Source organism: Misgurnus anguillicaudatus, chromosome 11, assembly GCF_027580225.2.
Source record: "Misgurnus anguillicaudatus chromosome 11, ASM2758022v2, whole genome shotgun sequence".
Classification (NCBI taxonomy): Eukaryota; Metazoa; Chordata; class Actinopteri; order Cypriniformes; family Cobitidae; genus Misgurnus; species Misgurnus anguillicaudatus.
The window spans coordinates 1,350,086-1,371,635 of NC_073347.2; the positions used below are offsets into that span (position 1 = coordinate 1,350,086).

The 21,550-nt window shown below is 39.1% G+C and overlaps 1 protein-coding gene across 1 annotated transcript in view; it reads left to right on the top strand.

Annotated features, from left to right (window-relative positions):
- The first annotated feature begins 207 nt into the window (after positions 1-207).
- The window catches only part of hcrtr2 (hypocretin (orexin) receptor 2), a 79,725-nt gene continuing 58,382 nt past the window's right edge, over positions 208-21,550 (top strand). Inside the window, exons 1-2 of the mRNA XM_055169986.2 lie at positions 208-808; positions 14,636-14,814. Of these exons, the coding sequence (XP_055025961.2) occupies positions 589-808; positions 14,636-14,814 (399 nt within the window). The 5' untranslated portion in view covers positions 208-588. The remainder of the gene's footprint in view (positions 809-14,635; positions 14,815-21,550) is intronic.

The following is a 21,550-nucleotide window of genomic DNA, read 5'->3' on the forward strand; positions in this document are numbered from 1 at the left end:
ACCAAATATGAATGCATGCTGAAACCTAAATAAAAAGGAAAGCCATACATAAAAGGCATACAGTATGTCATTTAAATTGGTGTGCATTACATTATGAGCATGAAACCACAGTTTTTAAAATAATATTTTATCATAAAATAAATAAATACATACGTTTTAAATACATTACAATAGTTTAAAATAAATAATTTATTTACTGTGCTATCTCAAACTACAAAACTAAGGACACAAACATATAAAATGTAACAATCACATTTACAATGACAAAAACTAGGCTTCCAATGAGGTGAAATTGTATCAGTGTCCTCAGCTTCTGAAGCATCTTCTTCACTTGAATAGCAACATCCACACGAGATGCTCTGGAAGGTGTCTGTAGGTGTGCTCTGCTCCTGAATCTTGGTAACTAATTGGTTATACGCACAAAGGTTCACAAGGCGTCACGGCGCACTCCGACTCTCATTTTCTTTCCCGTCTCTCTCTCTCTCTCTCTCACTCACTCTCTCTATCTCTTTCTCTCTCTCTCTCCGCTTTATTCACGCGGTGTGAGTCTTCCGCGATGCAGAGAGAGACCCTGGGAGCGCGCAGAAAATGTCCGGGACCACCGTCAATTACGCCAGCTGTAATGACTGTCTGCCATCAGCGCAGCACGCAAACTCCACGGACATGTACGCACATCCCCACTTGGATGAAGATGATGAACTTCTGAAGTACATCTGGAAAGAATACTTGCATCCCAAACAGTATGAATGGGTGCTCATAGCTGGATATATTATCGTTTTCCTCGTGTCTCTGGTCGGAAACACCTTGGGTAAGTTTGGAGGCTTTGGGCAACTTGGCAAATATGTTTTAGTGGAAAACAAATAAAGATTTGTGAGATTATGTTTCTGGTACTATAATTAGGTATTTTCCTAAATAAGTTCGCTTTTTTATTACGCTTCTATAAACTCATTCATGATTCGTGCGTATTTTGCGGAAAGGTAACTCAAGCGTCTAATTTAACCTTGTGCGATGTCTCCTCACATTGACTTTGAATATACATAAGTAACAAAAAAAAAAATGTTGCTGCGTCTTTCTTTACATTTTTCTTGAATACGTGACTGGCGTTAAGAACAGTTCTCAAATCCTCATGCAAATCAACGCTGTGTTGCTGTGGATCACTATACATAAAATAATTTTTATGCTATGGCTTTTCGTTTGATACATTTTTCCATGGCACTAAGCATGGTGCATTCGACCACTTTTTGTTTGCAATTTAAGTTTGCTGCTTTTCTGAATGACAGCACATCGCTAGTGATCAAGATATCTTGGATAACCGGATGACTGAAATAGTATCAAAAGTCACATTCTTTCATTTGCTATTCCCTTTAAAGGAAAAAAAGTGTCATTTCTGTGCCACTAGGGACATCACATGGAATTGCAACATTTCTGCCTGTTGAACAGCTCAACCAGTGGTTTGTCCTAACAATTACAGATAATAAGATTGTTTGTGTCGAGCATGGGTTTGGTTGTTTAGCGCTGACAGTTAAACCCTTGCTACTGTAATTATGAATGACACTGTTGAGTGGAGAAGACTTTTGCTAGATGTCGCCTGGTAGATATCATTTATCACAAAGGAACTGGAATATGCAAAAGCCTCTTTCTGTTTTAAACCTGAATGAATCTTTCATGTACACACTTAGCAAAATGTTGCCAACAGCACAAATGTATTACTTATTAAATGTATTAATTCTCTGGAACCTATCGTGACTGGCTTGTGCAAGGGATTTTATGATTGACAGGGATGTAGATGACCTCATAAAAGCATGATAATCGGAAATTCGTAGGTGAAATGAGAGCTGAAAATGCTGCAGTCAGTCATGGTGAGATAAAAGAACTGACATATCAAAATGTGTTGATAAAAAAAGCCAGGGGTGCACAAAACTTTTTTTGTCCTGGTTCTCAAAGGAGCACCTGGAGATGTTGCTTGGTACTTACACTATTCATAGCACTAACATCCTACATGCTGTCATCATCACTTATCTCCTGGTAGACGATGATGTACATAAAATAAAATATGCCTGATTATTGTTTTTACCCATGTAACCTTCATAAATAACTTCTAGCCTAACTCATATAAAAGGAATAAAATTGTAATATTGTTTAAGACAAGTAAATGGTCAGAAAAAAAGTAAAGAGTAATAGCACAAATAAATTCAACAGAACAGACATACAAATGAAATAAACAGTGCTTTTCATGTTTTCAGGTTGGTCTGTGTGGTTTTAGGTACAGTACAGAAACTAAAATAATCAGATAACACTCTTTCCTTTGAATTTACTGTGTAATTGAAGACGAGACGTTGAATTATTCAAAAATAATTATCAGATTATATTTTTATAATCCTTATTAAAGTTACAAAAGTTATTCAGTCAAGACAAGGCAATTATGATTTTCTTTGTCCGTGGTTTGTTATGTAACAAAATATATGTAACAAAATTCCCTGAATGTTGCATCACTGCTAACAACACACATTAATTATCTTAACAATGACGTACAGAGAAATCCCTTATGTTGCAGTAAATGAGTTAACTATGTAACAAAATTCCAGCAACGTTGGAAGGCAAAATCGCCTGTTAGAGCAGTGTCTGGTGCGCTTTTTTTATTTAATCGCACCTGCGCAGTGCGCACTGTATTATGGGCATTTGGACAAAATGCAAGTTATACAAGTGCATATACCCAACTGTAATAATGTTGTAATTTTATGATATATTGAGAATAGAATAGAATATGAATAGACTTTTTTGTCCCATTCCTGTGAAGTTTTTCTTTAACACCATGAAAAAGCAAGTACACAACTTACATCTCATACAACACAGTAGATAACATACAGCATATTAAAATATAACAACACTCCAATCTCAATTTAAGAATTCATAGATCATACTGAAGACAACCATGGCCAATGTCGTTTTTCCAGACAATACACCTGCCATATATCTGTTTTAACCCCCTTAGCAACACACCTGCCATTTTTAGCCATTTCAGATTTATTCTACACCAGGAGTAATGTATTGTACATGACAGCTCAAAACACTTTTAGCCATTTGGATTTTCACTACAAATACTGAACTGATTAACAGTTCAGTCTTTTACACAATCAGAAATCACACATCAGCCTCAGAATCTCAGTTTTATCATCACAGCATTCACATTTATTTAGCAGACGCTTTAATTCAAAGTGAATTATAAATGAGAGATCAACAGATGCTGGTACTGAATTCTCTTCTAGCCAGTGGAGCTGAATAACACTACAACAAATGGATAACTTTAAAAGGTCATTTCTTTATCAAATACCCATTTGCTCCCGTAAATGGTTATAAGGTAGCAGTTAACATGTAGGTACAAGGTCTGTCGTAGCGCTACTGCATACTTGTCCTTCCTGGAAGTGCACAGATTTGATGTGGGGGTTTCATCAAACAGTCAGCTCAGGGAATATGCTAAGATCTCAGGTTGGTCATGTGATGAAGACATGAAACATGAAGCACTGCCAGCACAGTGATGATGCTATGGGGCCTCCGCTCAGCTGGTAAACAAAAGAATCTTAATGTGCCAAATCCCATCATTTCAAGGGAAGTCCCTTTTGTCTAGATAGAAAGGTTTCTCCTGTGTGTTCACAACACCTGGTTTTCTTGCATTCAGTGACCACTGGGAATGTTTCTCAAAGTATGAGAAAGCAGGTGCCTACACTTATATAGCCTGGAGCTTCAGGGCTGCTCCCACAGGTCATTACATCACCCCAAGTTCTATTCTTCCTTACTCTGAATTATCAGCTGTGTCTTCGTTCATTTTCAGGTTGCGGCTTGGAGGTCCTCCACTTGGGTGTGGTGACAAACTGTGGGGTCCCAGGGGTGTACAGGGTTTCACAAAAGAAACAAATCGAGGAAGGGTCACGAAAGACCAATTTGTCTTGGGCTGTGTTTCCCAAAAGCATCGCAAGGCTGAGTAAAACGATCATAAGAATCATCTTAGACTTTAGCATCCTAACTTGAAAATCGTCGTAAAATCTACAAGTGCTCTGGAGTAATCGAATATCCCTAATTGCATCGTAAGTGACCGAGTTACAAGGTCACCTGCAGGACAATCACTTTACTCGTGTGCAATGATGACAATGTAATGTTTTAAAATGGATATTTATTTGTTGGGTTCTTCTTTTGTTTATTTATTTAATATAAAAATTAAAGACATAAAAATAAAATTCAATCAATCATTTTGTGTACAATAAACATTTTGTACATAGAAAGGCATTAGCTATTAATATAAACAAATAATAATAATAATATAAACTTATAATATAAACTGCAAAAACAATTGCACAATGGGATGAGTCCTAATATGGAAACGATCAAAAGGATCATGAACACCAACATCTCATATTAGATAGTAATAGGAACAGTTTTAGAGCGTTTCAAAGCAATCATTGTGGCATGAGTCACTATAAGACAGTGATAATGAAATAGGGCAAGCAAAACAAAACTGTATTTGTCAGTGTGGGTTGGTGTGTAGGATATAATCTTCAATCCAATGAGTTTTGATTACGTATATTTACAGGTGGATTTACGTTTAATAACACAATATTCAACATCACCTCAACCAGTGTCTGTCCATCTCACAAAATCACAACAAAGAATAGAAACATTACCATGCAACAAATAGTGTGTGCATACGAAATGATTTGTGTTTAATTAGATTGAATTTAAATGCCGGCAGAAGATGAAAATATGTAGATGTGCGAGACGTGTGTAGATGTTATAGTTAATGAGGCTCTTAATCTGTGATTGAACATTCAGTTTGTGTTTGTGTCCCTACTGGATTAAAGTCCATATGAGTAGAAGCAATTGCTTATTAGCCCCTTACGAAAAAGTGTTCGCCTGTCCTGCTGTGGAGGCTGTTAAGTGAAATGTTTCATGTAATATTTAATTACAGAAACCATCTCTTATGTAAATAAATAGCATTTTTACTAAAGACTCTCCAACATTGTTGGTATAAGGTTTATTTTGAGACCATGTTAATTTTTTTCCTACACTACACTTCATTATAAAATTTTTCATTTTTTTCTTCTTTGTTTGTTTAAAGGCGGAATTAAATTAAAGAACAATCACAGATTCTATATATATATATTTATTTATTTATTTATTTATCTCAGCCTATTTTAGTGAGATCAGTTTGAGGAATAAATGTTTGTCAATATAAAAAAATGCAAAACAGTTGGTAAATTTAAAATGCACATTTTTGGTTTATAACCATCCTAAATTTTGTTTTTTTTCAATAATTATGTGCCTTAGTAGATTTAACCAAATAAAACGAGTAAACTATATATAAAAAAAAATATTTGAGTTACAATAACAAAGCTGTTTGGAACAAAATCTACTAATTTTGTTTTGAATATTATAATAATTTTATTCAAATAATTAAAATAAACACATTATTAAGTAAAGGCAACTTAATTTTATGTTTATTCAAAATGTGTGTTCCAAGTATCATGTGTGTGGCTCATCATGTCAAAATACGCAGAGATTGCACAATTACGCCCCATTCAGACAGCCAGCGACCAGCAGTAGCAGAGCGACCCAATCTCATTCATTTCAATGGAAACCGGGCAACTTCCGGCGGCACGAGCGAAAGTGACCGTTGGCGAGAAAAGTTTAACTTTATGCAAATGTCGAGCGAATTTCGGGAGCGACTACCAATGAGAACGAAGCAGTGGAGTTTACGTCATCCTTCTCTCGTCAGTTACTGGCGTGGATGGTACTCATTTGTTTATGAAAAGCAGATTTAGAAACGCCTAATTGAAAGAGACGGGCGACACACAGCGATAACATCGCTGGCTGCCTGAATACGGCTTTAGCCACAAGACAAATTTAACTTGTGTCTTGCTAACATGCATGACTCGTATGACGCTCATCTAATAAGTTAGAATTAGTTTTGCTAGTGCAATAAGCCTATATCATGGTCTCTGTCAATGTACTGTACTTGTCCATTTATAATAGAGACACTATAAGTGGACATAGTAAAATTTGCATCTAATGTCATCATTATCACCACATCCAAATTAGGCGTTAACAAATTAATGCACTAAGTAGCAGTTAAATAACGTAAACAGAATAGCCAAAGCATATTACCACAGATCTTTCCCAGACTTTTCTCCTGAAATGTTATGTTTAAATATACAGATTAGCATGTTTTGGTTAATTTAGAAAAAAAACTTACACATACAAACAGATGAAGCCTAGTAGTGTTTGTTTTAAGCCTATCTAACTGTATCTAAAAGTTCTTTTCATTAGACTAAAATAATACATGCAATATGAACTAAATAAACCAAAATCCCAAAACTTCATGAAAAAAGTATCCTTAGTAACTTCCAAATTTGGCTAGTTAATGCTAAACGACAATGTCTCTTTGTGAACTGATTATTTTGTAGAATGTCACATTGAAACAGGCAAGATAAGGCAGCAGATCAAAATGCAGTAAAGTTTATTAATAAAATCCAAAGTTGTACAAAGCAGAACAGAAACAAAGACCGGCACACAGGACACAAAAACACATGATAGCAAACAATACTCGACAAAGGACAACTGAAACACAAAGGCAATATATACACATGCGGGTAAACGAGATAACAAGATATACCTGGGAAACAATCAAGAAAAAGCACCAATGAACAAAAGAACTACAACTACAACCAGGGTGGTGCCGGTGGCAACAGGAACCTGGGTAAAAGAAAACATCCCATTTCAAGCCGAAAAAATGAAAAAAATACTTACACACAAAACATGAACACGTGTTATATTGCACACCATAAACACAATTAAAGCTTCAAAACACAGGAAAAATTGGACCTTTAAAATGATGTGTGGTCTAGTTACCAGCATGACACTTAAACGGGTGGTATTCATTTGTTTTATTAGAAGGGTAATCCACAATCATAAATCCAATAGAACAGGCAAAAGGTCATACACAGGATAGCAATCCAAACATAGGCAAACTAGGCAGACAAGGTCAAAACAGGTACAGAAGGAACAGGCAGAGAGCAAAATCCAGAAAAGCAAGAATATAGGTATACCAACGTGTTACAACTAAACAAGACTTAGAGAGTGAGTAAGTGTGAGAGAGCAAGTGTGGCAGTAATCAGTGTGGTGAAAGGGGTTCTGGGTGAGTCCTGAGGGGGATATGTTGTGAAGACTCTAAGCCATAATGACAATCGTGACACATGGCTATTTTTTACTTAAGTACATGTGAGAGCCGATACTCCTTTACTTAAGTAAATTATGGTCAGTACTTTAACTTTTACCAGGGTATTTTTAAACACGTGTATCTGTACTTTAACTAAAGTGTACTTTATCCATCTCTGAAAATATGCATTCGGTGTGTCATGTGAACCTATGTGCATTATGCGTTGTGTCAAAATACATGCTGCTGAAAAAAACAGCATACCAGCAAGACCAGCATATGTTGTGTTTTGGTGATGGTCTTGCTAGTGAACACCAGCTAAACCAGCATCAGCACCAGCATTAGCAACAGCTAAACCAGCATCAAACCAGCATTAGCACCAGCTAAACCAGCATTAGTACCAGCATCCCATGCTGTTCATACCATTGTATGTTGTGTTTTGGTGCTGGTATGCTGGTGACCACCGGCCAAACCAGCATAATTCCCATGCTGGTTTGATGCTGTTTTTTTCAGCAGGGTGCTGCACACGCGCCGAAAGGGTTTACGATAAAGCGACTCTGATTACTCGTGAAAAATAGCATTTGGCAAATGCAATTTGGCAAATGTCTTTTTTATTATAAACTCCTTCAAAACGTCTGCAGCAGGCATATTTTGACATGACTCGTGATGCACATAGGTTCACATAACACACCGGACACATATTTTGACATGACGATCCACACACATGATGAGTAAGTCACCAAGTGCCACTGAACTGAGTTATCTTCAACACAATGTTTGGTCAAAAAGGGATGCTAAAAATAATGCATTTTTAGTGTTTAATGTTCATTTATCTTTGAGATTTAGAAGAGTTTCTGTTTCTTTGAGTGTTGTGGTTACGATTGTTCAGAAGAGTGGTGTTTGGGTAAGTTGGGGTGACACAATAATAATCATGATGATGTGTGTTAATTTACTAAATGAACAATAACTATGCTAATGCCAGTCTCTTCTTATTTGCTCATTGTATTGTGGTATATAATAATATATGTGTTTAAAAAAGCTAAAAATAGAAGTAAACTTAGTTAAAGATACAATTTGTATTTATCCGGCCGCTAGATGGCGCCAGATCAAACAATAAGAATGATGTTGTTTACTGACGCACTGAAGCAGCGTGGAATTATGGGATTTGTAGTCTTTAACTCAACCGCTGATGGCCATCAATCAGACGAGAATGAGAAATCACGTTGACGGATAAGGTAATCAAGTCTTATAAATGTTGCGTTTGATGACATTGTTTATTTCATTATGTAAGTTTATATGTGATCAAAACGAAATTGTTAGTCCCAATTCGATGGTAAACACAGCTAAGAATTAAGTTTTCAACTTACAATCTACAATGATTTTTCACATAATGTATTGACAGTACAAATCTTATTGTGAAGTGTCTTAAAATGACCATTTATATTGCTGTACAATACCTTTTGATGTGCATATCGTCCGCAGGAAGACGCACTGATTACAATCTACACACTAATGTTGTGATCAATATAATAGCATACGTTTTTTGAAGGGTTACGAATCAAAACAACTCACCCATCGCGTAAAACACAAGCAGGATCAGAATCTCGGTCTAGTTATTTAATGTTGTCGTGAAGCTCTCTCCATCCAGATAATGCAACAACAAATTGATCCTCTCTTGTTTTGTTCCAAACCCTTCTTGGGTCGTTTGGTTGGCCCGTACGCTTACAGGAGCTGACATAACAAGCGGCAGACGGTAAAGAGTTATCCATAAGTTCAAAAGGCCCGACAGGCGCTATCGCATAGTTCCGCATTTGTCCACGATACTGGCTGCGTCCGAAAACTCAAGGCAGTGAAGGCTTGTTGCCTCATGAGGAAATTACTTCGGACTTGGAGGCCTGAAGGCAGCTCAGAGAAAGGCTTTCCGACGCACTTCAAAGGCAGCGTGTTTGAAATATAAACAGAGAGCGCCTTTGTAATAACTAATCCCATATTTGAAAACTACAATACTAATTTCTCGCTAGAAATGCAATTAAAATGTATAAAAAGTGAAAATATACGTTTATTTACACTAATTTGTGCTCCAGTCGCTTCCTTGGCCGCCATTTTATTTTTTCGAACTCGACCACTGTTGTCATGTGGTTTTTACGTCAGTAAAGGCGGTGACAAAGCGTCACATGGATATTAACGTCATTGACAGGAGACTGCACTGCCCCGTGTCAATGTTTTGAATGGAAATTTTCTCACGATTTACAAGTAGTTGAAAACATTACAGATATTGATAGTAATCAGCTGGACAAAATATATAACACTGGCCTAGTGGTTTTTGGACATTTTACTGCAAATATCTTACAAATTGCACCTTTAACAGCTTGTGATCTGTATCCATTATTGTACTGAGTAGATATACTGTAGCATAATATTTTTTCAATGTAGATTCACATATTTTGCCACCGCAAATTTAATGTGCTACTTTCATTTCATCCAATAATGAATTTCCTGTAAATTGACATGTTTATTTCGACGTATTGCAGCGCAGCACATTGATAAAAACAAGTATTATGATAATATTGACGCACCTTACAAATATTAGAAAATGATTTGATTGTAGGCTGGAAGAGTGTGTACAGAATTTGTCTTTCTGTGGACTGAATAAAGTTTATGCATACAGTATATATTACAGCCTAGATTGGCATTTCCTTTCCTGTATGCACTGTTTTTACAGCAAAATCGAATGGCATGTTTTTTTTTGACACTGTATGATGATTCACAAGTTTGCCTGACCATTCATTAATTAATGCTGAACGAATTTTGCTTGGTTTTTAATGATAATTCACAGGCCTGAATGTTTAGGCTTCTCCCCAAAGCAATGTTTAGAATTTCATTTTCATTGGAAAGATGGACTGGACTGAACCGCCTTAAACCTAAAAACATGACGCACATCGCACTTCATACGCACTGATAGTGTGCGTGCACAGAACTTAAATGAGTTCATGTTCATGTTTGTGTTTTTTTTTTTTTGCCTAAAGGTCCCGTTCTTTCTGTGTTTTTGAAGCCTTAATTGTGTTTAGAGTGCACAATATAATATTTGTTTATGTTTCGTGTGTTAAAAACCCCAGTATTTTTCACATAATTTACTTATCTCTATACCGCTGTTTGTCATGTTTGTCACTACGTCACCCCGCATCGCACGCTACGTCCTACATTAATACTCTGGTGAATGCGCATTGTCCTCTACCGGAGGCTAGGTATTATAGTAGAAAACATCTTTCAGTGGAGCGAGCTGGCTGAAACCCCTCGCTCTCTTAGGATCACTGGCACTCCCTCTATTAGCTCTCTTTGAAGCATCCCTGCTTTTTGCCCTTGCTTCAGTGAAGCATATAGCGATTACAAACGCTCTTTACAATGCTGCTTGTATGCAGTTTGGGCCAGGTGGCTGTATGTATCCATAGCCTAGGAGTGGTTACGTGCCTAATCCACCCTCAGCACCTTTACATTCTGCCTTTGACACGAGCTGTGCCCGGTATGGGTTTTTATGTATTTATCCTGGGTGCTACAGTCAGATCAGTCTACAGTCAGAGCAGCTCTTGTATGCTATGGAGACAGTACTAAGGGGCAGCCTGTTTCTAACCTGTTTCTATCTTATTGCTTTGGCTTTCCGGGTTCTCTCAGCAAGTTGACTCCCGTTCCCCCTAAGCATTAAGCTGCTGTGACCTAGCTGTGTTCCTCACCACCGCACTCGGGTAGTGGTGTGTCTCTGTGTCGGGCAGTCGCACAAACTTGTGCTAAGTTTTTCAGTTTGTACTGCATATTGCCATTACTGTTGTTGCTGAGGTTGGGAGCCAACTGCGTTTCGCTATGTCCTTGTTTATTTAACACTAACTCTCTTTGCCATTGTGCATCATACAATAGCGCTGGTATGCTTGCTATTGATTGTGTTGTGCCCGGCCTTCCCATTTACTGTCATTATTGCATTGTGCTTATCTGCTGCCCTGTGTTAGTTTGCCAATAAGATAAGGCTGTGGCTGAATATGCATTATGTCCTGGATCAGGGCAAGCTTCTCTAGGTTCCCTAGAGACTCCGATATCCAATCAATTTCAGTTCATGTCGCCTTACACTGACTGGGCAGGGATTGTGCCTTGTGCTACCAGTGGAATTGCGGTGCACGGCTTTGAGTAAGCTCCACTTGGACTGCTCTTCACTGTCCTCACAGCTTGATTCTAGACCAGTGGTTCTCAACTCCAGTCATCGGCCCCCCTTGCCAGAATGTTTTAGATGTCTCCTTATATGCAATACCTAATTCCACTCATCGGGTTCCTTCCAGAACGTTTGAAAGTTTCCTTAATTTACACACTAACAAGCTGATAAACTGAATCAGGCGTTTTATATATGAAGATATCTAAATCATTCTGGGAGGGGGGCCCAAGGACTAGAGTTGACCGGAGTCTCCAGTTACTACCAAACTTTGGTTCCCGGAAAGACGGGAACCAGACATTGTCACGTTATACTTTACTGTTCAGTTGAAAAATTCTGAGTTGTGCCGCGCAGATGCCACATTATATAGCAACAGAAGTCACACCCCTATAGACCCATTTACTGTTTGTACACAATGATGACGTGGCAGCGTCTGTGCCCGCATCTTGGCAACGGAAGTATGGCAAGAATCAGCAGTGAATCAACACAGACAGAGAAAGTTATTTTAAAATGTTGACTTCATCAACTTTCTTAACACATCTACCCGATCCGTGTACTATAGTGGAGTGAATGGAAGTCGTTAGCAGATGGCCAAATATAAAGTGGACAGATACATATATACGTATATTAGTATATTATATTAGTGCAACCAAATGCCACAACCAGATATTTTGATGCTGGGAAACCATTTTAATAAACTTACTGATTTGCTAACACTGGGAAAAAACACTTCTGTTGACAAAATGCGTGGCAGGCTATTTGATCCCGTGCATTGTAAAAGGGTATATTTACCATCAGACCACAATTCCAACCTATGAAAACAGAAGAAAAACTTTAATGCAAACACTAAACAACTGAGGACAGCAGGCAGATTCATATGTATACAACGTGTTATCTTTTGATATGACACTTGTTTCTTTATTGACTTATAATGTAATAATAACAATAGCAGCAATTACCCACATGAGTCACATATTTCAAGGGTAATTTTGAACAAATGAGATGTTTGAATAATTCAAAAAGCAAAGGTAAAACAAACTGAATCATGACAGACTAACCAAAGCGGACGAAGATCGCGTTAATTTTAATGACAGTTAACGTGAACTGTCCTATTCAGCACACTTTTGCGTGAGGAACAATAGATTATAGCAAAGGTTCTCAACTCTGGCCCTCGAGATTCACTTTCCTGCAGAGTTTAGCTTTAACCCTGATCAAACTCGCCTGCCTGCAATTTTCACGTATAGAGAGTATGCATTGACAACGTCACTTTTCCACGTGACCACGCCCTGTTGACGTGCAACAAAACGTGCAACAAAATGACTGGTTTTCATAGCGGCTGCTGCGAAAATGGCAGTAAAACTGACTATTATCAGCTTAAATTAAATTTAGTTTGGACTTGATAGCAGAGGTGGACGATACTTAGTTACATTTTCCATAGCATCTGTGCTTTATTAGGATGTTTGTATTGGGAAAAACATTGCTTTACTACAGTCTAAAGCATATAAACATACTGTGTAGGCTATTCTTAAATATTGCATATTACAATTGATTTAATACCTGATTACATTAATACATTATATTGAGTAAAAGTATGATAATGTACTTAAATATTAAATGTACAACAAAAACTTGTATTCATGAAATGTAATAGAGTAAAAATTATGATAATATGCTTTGGAATGTATGTTTTCCAAAGAAAAACACGGATTAAATACACATACATATGTATTTTAATGTAAAATCTTTGCTTGATAGTGACCCAAGCAACTTGTCAACCCACCTGTGGTCTGTGGATGTTGGCATGAACGATCAATTTACTTCTCCTTTCGGTGTTTTTTTGTCAGTCTGTAAATGGATATCTCTGAATTCTTGTTAAATCTGTTAGTACAGTCTATCGTACAACAGCTTTTTCCCATTTAGACGCGTTTTCACCGTGTTTTCGCTGATTTCACACTGTACACAAGTTCTGCCACTCTGTCTTTTGCCAATCAGTGGGCGTAACCGCAGTCACTTTGGCCGAAGGTGACATCACATGCATACCCTTTATTCTGAAGACCTTGATTTCCTTGCTCAGGTGTGTTTGATCAGAACTGGAGCTAAACTCTGCAAAAAGGTGGATCTCGAGGGCAAGAGTTGAGAACCTCTGGATCAGTGGTTCTCATTCTGGGGTTCGGGGCCCCCAGGGGGGCCGCGAGATGGTGCCAGGGGGCCCCACTTTTATGGCATTTTTTAAAATACATTCATTTATCATGAATTCTGTGTAATTAAACCTAATAAAAATAAGGCTACTAACCAACAGCACTACTTTGTATAACTTAATATGTTTTGCTTAATTAAAAAATACATTTTAGAACAGTTTATGTCATACATTTTCTTTGGGGGGCCGCGAAGGAATGCACCGTACACAAGGGGGGCCGCATTCGGAAAAAGTTTGAGAACCACTGCTCTGGATTATAGATTAAAAGCAAAAATACAAACCTCCAAACAAATGCAATGTGTCTTGACTGAAAAATGCTCCTTCCAAAGGCAATTCAAAGCTGACGCATCACTGAAAATTACAGCAAGCTGATACCCCAACACTGGGCACATTCATTTGGGATAATAATACGATAAAGAAACTACTATATAAACAGGGATTTTTGTTACCATAATCCAACTAAAGTCATAATCGAAGAAAGCACAAATTGAATTAAGACATGTTAGCTTTTGAAACAGGTTTTCGGCTGTCTATTTAGGCTTCTCCGCAGGTTTTCATGTTTCAAGCTATTTGTCTATTGTGTTTAACACAAAGGAGAACTGAACACTGAGTTATTGATTTTATTAAGGTCCTCAATAAATATGGTAAACAAAATCGACTGGTCACACATACTGTACTTTAACTGTTTACTGGTGATTTTGAGTCAGGTCAATTGGTAATCAATGGATTGTTCATGCATTATTCATGAGACACTCAAATTTACATTTAAATCAAATTAAAATGTTTCTGCAGAATGAATGCTATCTAACGGTTTAGAAATAACTCTTTGTCTAGTTAAACAACATACAAATGAAGACTGCAAAGCTATGTGTAGTCTTTGATGATATGCAGATTAGTAGGATCAGTCCCATTAGATTATTGTCTTAATATTGTCTTTTGAAGCACATGCCGGATTTTAGTGCCGTAGGACTGATAGAGATTTAGTTGCAGTTGTTTATTCAAAATACTGACATGCTGTTCTTCAATGCTTCTCTCTCTTCAGTTTGCTTTGCAGTTTGGAAAAATCATCACATGCGCACAGTGACCAACTACTTTATCGTGAACTTGTCCTTTGCTGACATTCTGGTGACAATCACGTGTCTTCCTGCAAGTCTTGTGGTGGACATTACAGAAACCTGGTTCTTTGGACAGACCCTCTGTAAGATATTACCATATTTACAGGTATGTTAACTGATCATGTATTGTATGCAGTGTATGTTATAAATTAATTTGGCATGTTGCCTGTTTTGATTTTTGTAAGAAGACTGCTGCATCAAAATGAAGTTTGAATATTTTTGGATTTTTACTTTGCGAATGGCGACACCTTTGATCTTGCATATCTTCTTTACAACTGCTGACAGATTAGTAGAGCCACCATTAGCTTCTGGTGCTAGAAGCTGTTTGCACTTTTCCACTGCTTATTTGGCTTCCCATGTAAGCCATGTCAACAGCTTAAACTCTTTGAAAAGTTCTTTGAGATGCCTGATATATGCTTGGGGAAAATTATCTCCTGCAGACATACTGCAGTACATGACAGTTCTAGATATTTGTGAAAGCCGATATTTGTGTATAAATCCGGCAATATCAAAGTCAGCCTTGATCCTGAAGTTCCTCTTTCATGTTTACCTGCTATAAGTTACACAAAGTGTGTTTTAAATTTAGGTCATTATGCCTTTCAGTGTAACACCACTGACAACTCTGTTGCTGAATTAGTAAAGAAATTGTTCAGAAGCGGAAGATTAAAGAATCCCGGAGATGTACTGCAATACTATGTCAACCTGGTGTCATTTTTAAGCTATATGTGGAAAACATTGTGTGAGCCCCTTCACTTAAAATAACCTAATTGACTAGACTTTCAGCTGTTGTACCCTACACATTTTGAGGGCTGCCCTAAGAAGGCACGGTTATCTTCTTGAGTGGGACAGCTGAATGTTAATGAGAGCTGTGAAGTTATCAAGATTGAAGGAGCAGCTGTGAGCCAGTCATATCAAGCGCTATATTGCCTGGAAATAAAATCACATTCATACCTTCTGAGAGGCATCATGAGGAATTGATAATTGCAGAACAATATAGGATTGTTGCCTCTTGCAAAGCTACAACTTTTACTATTAGTAATATATGTGTGGGTATCAGCTCCAGTAACCGCGTTGCAGTGCTAAGGTGTCACACATGCATGCGGTGTAAAAAGGCGAATGAGAGCGTGGGCAAGTCAAAGCAACAGATATTTACTTTCAACTGGTGCTGCCTTGAACCCCAAGAAGTAAAGAGACTTTTAGGGCCTTTTTGAACCTGGTCACTTTATGGGCCCCATTTTAACAATCTAAGCACATGGTCTGAAGCGCACGGTCTGTGCTGAAGCGGAGATCATTCAGCAGCATAAAAGAATATCGTGTCACATGCTCATTTGAGCTTAAAATAAACACAAATGCCAGCGCGTCATTCAACTCAACTCAAGCAGCTTTACATTAATAGAAGCAGTGAAAAGCACAGAAAAACGACAGATAGCATAACATAATACAGATAGCATAAGCAGCTAAATTTGCTGCGGCTATAAATCAACATTATAAGCAAGCGTATTACTAATGTAACGTATAGAAGAGAGTGCTAAGCTAAGCCAATAAAGGCTGCCTCCCCGGGTTGAAATAGGCTGGCTCCGCCCTCCTTCGTGCTTCCGCTTAATTTTCATTTTGCTTCAGTACTACGTCTGGGACTGCTCTGTAGAGTTTCATTTTCTCCTGCAAAAATCTGCAGGACCAATCAGCGAACAGATGGGGGTGGCTAAGAACGATGACGTTGAGGTCGTGCGTCATTTTGAGTTGTAGTTCAGTAATGGCAGCGGAGAAAGACGTGAGAAAAGCTATTCGGTCTGTTGTTGCAAAACTGCCAAATATACAGAAGTTAAAGCCAGAGCAAGAACCAGGTTTGCTAAGTTTTGTTTGTCTGATTATTCTTACTTGTTTCCGTCCGGTTTCGGTGCATGATATATGTCACGACCAAACGTTAGCGATTGGTTATGGCAGATTCAGAGTGACTCTGGGCAGATCCAATAGTTTTAAACTTCAACAGAGGACCCTCCTTAATGGAAGTAACGCTTTGCAATGGAGCGTGGCCAGACACTCTGTACAAATGAAATAAATGTACGAGAGTCTGGTTGGACCAGGCTAGGGTTGAAAACCCCCTAGGAGAAAAACCTCACACTTTTTAGCCAGGGAAAAAAGTCATAGGAGGAAAAAACCCTTGGGATATATATCCCAAAGGCTACATTTTCCGTGTATTTTACGGAATGTCTGTGTGTAAAAAGGGCTTATATGTTGCATTACAATGGGCTCTAGCTCTATTGTGCTCTATGTGTACCATAATTTACTAGACCTGGATCATTTGTCTATGTTTATGTTACTGGCGGTGATTGTTACTATAAGTTTTCACTGTGCCTATTACATTATGTCTTAGTAGGGTCATGGGCCTACACATAACCCTTCTGGGTTCATAAGCAGGAATTTATAAGAATTTTTATAAGCATTTTAACATTTTAGAATTCCTGATCATACTTCTGTTCTGATGAAAGTAACTCAAAAGTAACGCAAAAGTAGTGTAATGCATTACAGTTCAGAGACAGTAATTTTGTAATGTAACTAAATACTTCCACATGACAGTAACTTGTTAAATATAATGCATTACATTTTGGAAGTAACTTGTCCAACTGTGTGTATATGCATATAAGAGTATAAAAGTTCTGTAAGTGTGCAGTAGTGACTTGTACCTGACATGTGCTTCAATCAGTAGCCAGTGGAGAGAGATGAATAGCGTTGTTACATGAGATTACAAGGGCCTAGATCAGAGGTTGTGCAGCATGCTCCGTAAGGAATGGGTGCATCTTCCTGATATTGTATAATGCAAATAATCATCATGATTGCGCTGTCTTTGCAATGTAATCAGTGAAGAAATTGGTCATCAAAAGTTACGCAAAGGTTTTTGGTAGTTTTGCAAGGAGTAATGGTTGTGTTGCCTAGTTGAATGGATAGGGCATGCATTATCTTTGGTTGTGCCTAAAATACAAGCAGGGGGTTCAGCTAGGTTCAGCTGGAGGTGGTGTTTCTTCATCCAAGTCAAGATGTCTGCTAAGCAGGCGGTAATGCATGCTGCTGTGGTGGAAACATCTGGGTGAAATAAAAGCATAGCAGTGGTAAGAGAAGACATGTGCCTGTATGATAGGTCCTTAGAATGTTGTGTAAATAATTTAATGAATGTTAATACTGGCTTTCATTTTTACTTAAAAAATATAAAAATGCATCATCGGTTTTATCTTCGTGCTTTACTTGAAAGGCAGTTTTGGTCACTTTATCAGAAAGTTGTTTCTGTGTGCTGCTTTTGAAAGAAAATAAAAGTTAACCATTTGTTGACTACATGGCCCCCCTCCCCTAATAAACATGTTTTTTAAAGACACACATTCTTTTTAAGACCAATGATATTGAACTTACTCATTTAGTGCATATATGGTGGTGTATTGCTGCAATACATATGTAAGGATGGCTCAGGAATACTGGGATCCATTTTGCGGTGTTTATTAAAATAAACCAATCTGGCAAACAAATCCAAGACAATAGGCAAGAGAGTAAACAGTATACAGTCAGGTAGGTCAAACACAATAGGCAGTACAATCCAGGCAAACAAAGTACAGGGAGAATCCAAAAGGTAGTAAACAGATAAACAGGCAGATGGTCAAATAACAAGCAGTCAGAATAACACTCAGATAAACGCTTGGTATGCAGGGGTTAGCTGGCAATACTTCACGCTAGCCCTAGACTAGCTTGAGTCTTAAGTAGGGCAAAACAGGAAACAAGCAGAGAAGCAGAGGGTGACGTCATGTCAGTACTCCGGGGAGGGCTCCCTCTGGCGGCGCGGCGGTATGGATGTTACAGAATCCCCCCTCTAGGAGCGCCTCCTGGCGCTCTACGGGGTCTTCCTCGTGGGCGTGGTGCAGGACGGTCGGGTCTGGCTCGGTGAAACTCCTCGATGAGGTTGGGATCCAGAATGACGTCCGAGGCTACCCAGGACCTTTCCTCAGGGCCATAGCCCTCCCAATCGACCAAATACTGGAGGCAACCCCCGCGTCGGCTCGAGTCCAACAACTCTCTCACGCCGTAGGCCGGCTCCCCGGCAACGTCGAGAGGAGGAGGTGGCTCAGGAGGCTCAGCCTTGGGGTCATACTCTGCATGATAAGGTTTTAACAGGGAAATATAGAAAGAGGGAGAAATGCGATAATTCACAGGCAGTTCTAACTGGTATGTTACATCATTAATTTGTCTAGTTATACGGAAAGGTCCTACGTACATCGGACTCAGTTTCTTTGACGGGAGCTGGAGTTTCAGATCACGAGTGGAGAGCCAGACCCTTTGACCAGGTTGGTACGGGGGATGAGGACGTCTGTGACGGTTGGCGTGGAGCTCCTGGTTGCGTATAGCCCTCTGAGCCTAACATGCGTGCTTTCCCAGACTTCTCCACTCCTCCTCATCCAATCGTCCACTGCAGGGACGTCTGAAGGCTCTCCAGACCAGGGGAACATGGGGGGTTGGTAGCCGAGTATGCACTGGAAGGGGGTGAGGTTGGTGGAAGAGTGTCTCAACGAGTTCTGTGCGTACTCGGCCCAGGGCAGGAATTCGGACCATCGATGCTGTTCACGGGTACAATAGGACCTCAGGTAGCGTCTAATCTCTTGATTAAGCCTTTCCACTTGGCCATTAGACTGGGAATGATAACCAGACGTTAAACTGACATTGATATCCAGATTATTACAAAAAGCTTTACTAGGGCTGGGACAGTTGTAATTACCACCGCACCACCGCGGTGGTGGAGTAAACCGGCGGTCAGGAAGTGCGCCCCGCGGTGGTGTGCACCTCACAGATTATGAAAAATATTAAGTACAATCTCGCCCAGTGAGATGTCTTCAGGTTCATGTTAACGCAAACAGCCAGCAGACACGGAGTTAATGCACTAATTTGCAAGGGAAGGCAACTGATATCAGTGATGACCCGCTGGCTTGGGGGCGGAACAATGAAGAAAGATATTGTTCGTTTCTCAATCCGAAGACTGTAGCCTTCGGAGGTCTCATTTGCAAGCTGCATACGTCATCAAGACTTATAACATTAACAATTATAAAGTTGACCATTATTCTTTGTTAATCATACATTGTTGTAATATGCTTATGACTTGCAAATGTCTGAAAATAATAAACCAGGCTTGATGACATATACAGCCGCGACCTCCGAAGGCTGCAGCCATCAGATTGAGAAACGTCTGTTCTCTCTTGGTCACTAAAAAGTATCAATCTGCGCTACCAGTACACCATCAGAATGCGTTTTCAGTGCGGCTGGACACATAATAACCCTAAAAAAGGTTTCTCACTTGTTGTTTCATAAGTGGAAGTGCAACAATAAACACGCAAAAATGCGCCGATCTCCTGTGTGCTCCGGGGCTCAGCTCGAGCAGCCACCGAAATTGCCAAGCACATACGCACAGTTGCTTCACGTGACCGCGCCTCTTCCCTCCTCTTCAAAGCACGTGGGCGCTTCAGAGCGTCTTTCGTTTGCTAAGTAACCTAAGCATTGCTTGACGCTGTGACGAGGACCCACCGGCGGAGAAAGAATTTGGTGCCTATAAAGACGCACGTTTGTTAAGAACTGTATATCTGATCATCATTTAGATTTTTATATTTCAAAATATATGTATGCATTATGTATAAGACGTGTATGCATCAACGTGCGCATACGCACATGCGCCCCCCCCACACTCACAAAATCAATCTATAACCACCGCACCACCGCGTTGAATTTCTGCATTATCACCACCGTGGTAAAAAACTGCCACCGTCACAGCCCTAAACTTTCCAAACCTGGGAGGTGAATTGGGTTCCTCGGTCAGAGACAATAACTTCAGGGTTACCGAAGTTCCTAAATACATGGTGAAACATCGCTTCAGCGGTTCCATCGCAGTGGGTAAACCTTTGAGTGGTACAAGACGCAGATTTAGGGTGGGAGGCTAGGGACATGTCCTTACCAATATTCAGGGAAGACTGAATTGTCCCTAGCAATAATTTCGACCGAACAATAATCTGTATTTATATATAACCACTGATGTCCGTCTCATTCTTGTGTTTTCTATTTTTTACTTATATTTTTTTCAGGAATCATTTAAATGAGGTTAAAAAACTCTTTTGCAATCCTGTTCTGTAAAAATAAAGCTCTATGTGGTACACAAACGGTTAACAGCTTTCATTCTCTGCAATGCTCGCTTCCGTAACTCACATCGCTAATATAATTGGCTTTGCATTTCTTTAGTCCATCACTTTATGATGGGCTTGTCTTTACTCGCTACGTGTAATAGGATGGTTTCACTTTGTACAACGCGCTAAAGTTCACTCAACAAGACGCGCGTGATTATTCGGGCTACAGGTAAGTGAGGAAGAAAGTATTATTATACCCACTGTAACTGTTTCACAGACATGGGGACTTGTGACTTGGTGACTTGGACTCGAGTCGACTCGAGTCGCTATTTTTGTGACTTGTTACTTGACTTGACAAAAAATAAAATACTTGAGACTTGACTCGGACTTGGAAGTTAAAGACTCGGGACTTGACTTGACTTGAGACACGATGACTTGAATGACTTGAGTGTTAATCACATCATGTTTTCAGTTTGAATATAAAATATATAAATTATTTTAAAAAATTAAGTTGACCAAGCTGGAGCGCCGGCTGAGAATGGCGTTGTCATGACTAAAACGACACTATCATCCGTCATGCCCTCTCGTACCTTACGCACACCACGCCCACTTAGATCAGATATCAACATGTCAGCCGGAGGGGTACAGAGGGTCATCGTTTGTGGCTTCAACAAGATGGCAAAAGACAAACAGTGTGTT